General features: G+C 43.6%; 1 protein-coding gene across 1 annotated transcript; it reads right to left on the reverse strand.

The window, feature by feature from the left end:
- Positions 1–942: 942 nt before the first annotated feature.
- LOC141124132 (beta-1,4-galactosyltransferase galt-1-like) lies at positions 943–2,202 on the reverse strand. Its single transcript, XM_073612210.1, has one exon. It carries the CDS (start codon positions 2,200–2,202, stop codon positions 943–945), a length of 1,260 nt encoding a protein of 419 aa, XP_073468311.1.
- Between the last annotated feature and the right edge of the window lie 295 nt (positions 2,203–2,497).

Consider the following 2,497-nt stretch of genomic DNA (forward strand, 5'->3'; position numbering starts at 1 on the left):
AAAGAGAGAGGAGGAACAATGGAGATGGCCATAGATGGGGGAAGAGAGAAGAGGCATACAGGAAGTGACTATGGATTAGAGGAAGAGAGAGGAGGAACAATGGAGATGGCCATAGATGGGGAAGAGAGAAGAGGCATACAGGAAGTGACCATTGATTAGAGGAAGAGAGAGGAGGAACAATGGAGATGGCCATAGATGGGGAAGAGAGAAGAGGCACACAGGAAGTGACTATGGATTAGAGAAAGAGAGAGGAGGAACAATGGAGATGGCCATAGATGGGGGAAGAGAGAAGAGGCATACAGGAAGTGACTATGGATTAGAGGAAGAGAGAGGAGAAACAATGGAGATGGCCATAGATGGGGGAAGAGGCACACAGGAAGTAACTATGGATTAGAGTAAGAGAGAGGAGGAACAATGGAGATGGCCATAGATGGGGAAGAGAGAAGAGGCACACAGGAAGTGACTATGGATTAGGGGAAGAGAGAGGAGAAACAATGGAGATGGCCATAGATGGGGGAAGAGGCACACAGGAAGTAACTATGGATTAGAGTAAGAGAGAGGAGGAACAATGGAGATGGCCATAGATGGGGGAAGAGAGAAGAGGCATACAGGAAGTGACTATGGATTGGGGAAAGAGAGAGGAGGAACAATGGAGATGGCCATAGATGGGGGAAGAGAGAAGAGGCACACAGGAAGTAACTATGGATTAGAGGAAGAGAGAGGAGGAACAATGGAGATGGCCATAGATGGGGGAAGAGAGAAGAGGCACACAGGAAGTAACTATGGATTAGAGGAAGAGAGAGGAGGAACAATGGAGATGGCCATAGATGAGGGAAGAGAGAAGAGGCACACAGGAGGCTCTCATCCAACATTTAGTTTGCTCAAAATTCTGCTTGGAAATAAAAAGTTCCAGATTTTTTTAATACAGGATAAATTGAGGTGCTATTGGAGAGGGAAAAGTTTCTGAATCACTGCATCCACCTTTGGCACTAAAGACATATTGTATTTCCGCAGTATGTCATCCCAAATCTGGTCCTCTCTGGTGACGTCCTTCCTCCGGCTACCTTTACAGTGGAAAGTCATGGCCATATTGTTTGGTACATTTGTAGATTTTCCTACATATTTTGGAACATAATGGACGGAGGTCTGAAACACCTTCCTGGGATTTACAATCATTTTACGAGGATTATGCATTTTCCGGTTAAGAGGATATGGGAAGCCATGGCGTAGAATATTGACCCCGGGAACATGGGACCACAGGTCAAATTTGGAGCTATTGTCTGATGTGGGGAAGACGTGAGCTTCAAAGCGGAAGACACTTGTGTCCGGGAATTGTTTCTGAAGACTCTCCATCAGTGAAGACCAGTCCTGGTCTATAATCGGAAGAATAATTTCATCATAATCATTGAGGAGGACAAACTTACTTTTGTACATGTTCCTGTATAGACAATCATTTAAGGTTGTAACTTGCCCAAAATATCCAATCTCAGCAGTGAGTCCTGGGGTGTATTTCCACATTTTTGATGTCTGGAGATGGCGGTCTATTGGCCATGGCACCACTTCTAGAGTTCCTTCATCAATGTAATGACGTAACACCTTATCTACATCCTGGGAGCAGTTGGTGTTATAGATGGTGACTCTGGAGGCCCCCAGAATCTTGTACATCTCAATACTCTGGATCATCTGGAGGACATTGTTGTAGTTTCCATACAAAGTAGAAATACAGATGGTAAAATTGGAGGAGATTGGTGGTGGTGGACGGTTCCTGACTTCAAACAGGAGGTTCTGACTTGTGTTTGTGGAAATTATGGAAGAGAAAGACATATAAGTGTAATCACACCCAGAAGGTTCTGCACACAGGAGACTCGCCATTCCATATGGGAACCCAAAGCTGTCTCTATGAAAATCAATTTCTGCTCTGACAAATACATTCTGATTGGTGGAACAATGGAAGATACAGTAGAGTTCTTTCACGGACACATGGAGGATGGCGATGACCCGGACTGATTGGCTAAGCCTAGGCTCATAATACAGAGAGATGATAAACGTTCGATTATCCAGAGATGTAATGGTGTCTGTGACAATGGGAAGTTCCTGAGATCTCATCTTCTGTCTGATTTCTACATGGTAGGAGTAAAAAATCACAGCAACGCACACAAATATGGACAGTGTGCAAAACATGTATCTTAAAAACGTCCACATTTTGGTCCCATCAGGTGATCATCGCTGTCTAAAGACATGAGGGAGAGAGACAAAAATCTTTATCTCTAAACTAGAATGTAATGAAATCTACTACATACACCATACTGCTGTACAGAGAACACTGAAGCAATTACATCAATCTATGTACCAAAGGAACTTACACTCTAATTTCCCATCACAAGCACACAGAGAACACACAGGCAGAGCACACACTACTCATAGAACACAAGTAAAATCAAATTCAAAGTAAACATGGAATTCAGAGCACACACTGAGAGATAAGTTCCCCATAAAG

Source organism: Aquarana catesbeiana, linkage group LG01, assembly GCF_042186555.1.
Source record: "Aquarana catesbeiana isolate 2022-GZ linkage group LG01, ASM4218655v1, whole genome shotgun sequence".
NCBI lineage: Eukaryota > Metazoa > Chordata > Amphibia > Anura > Ranidae > Aquarana > Aquarana catesbeiana.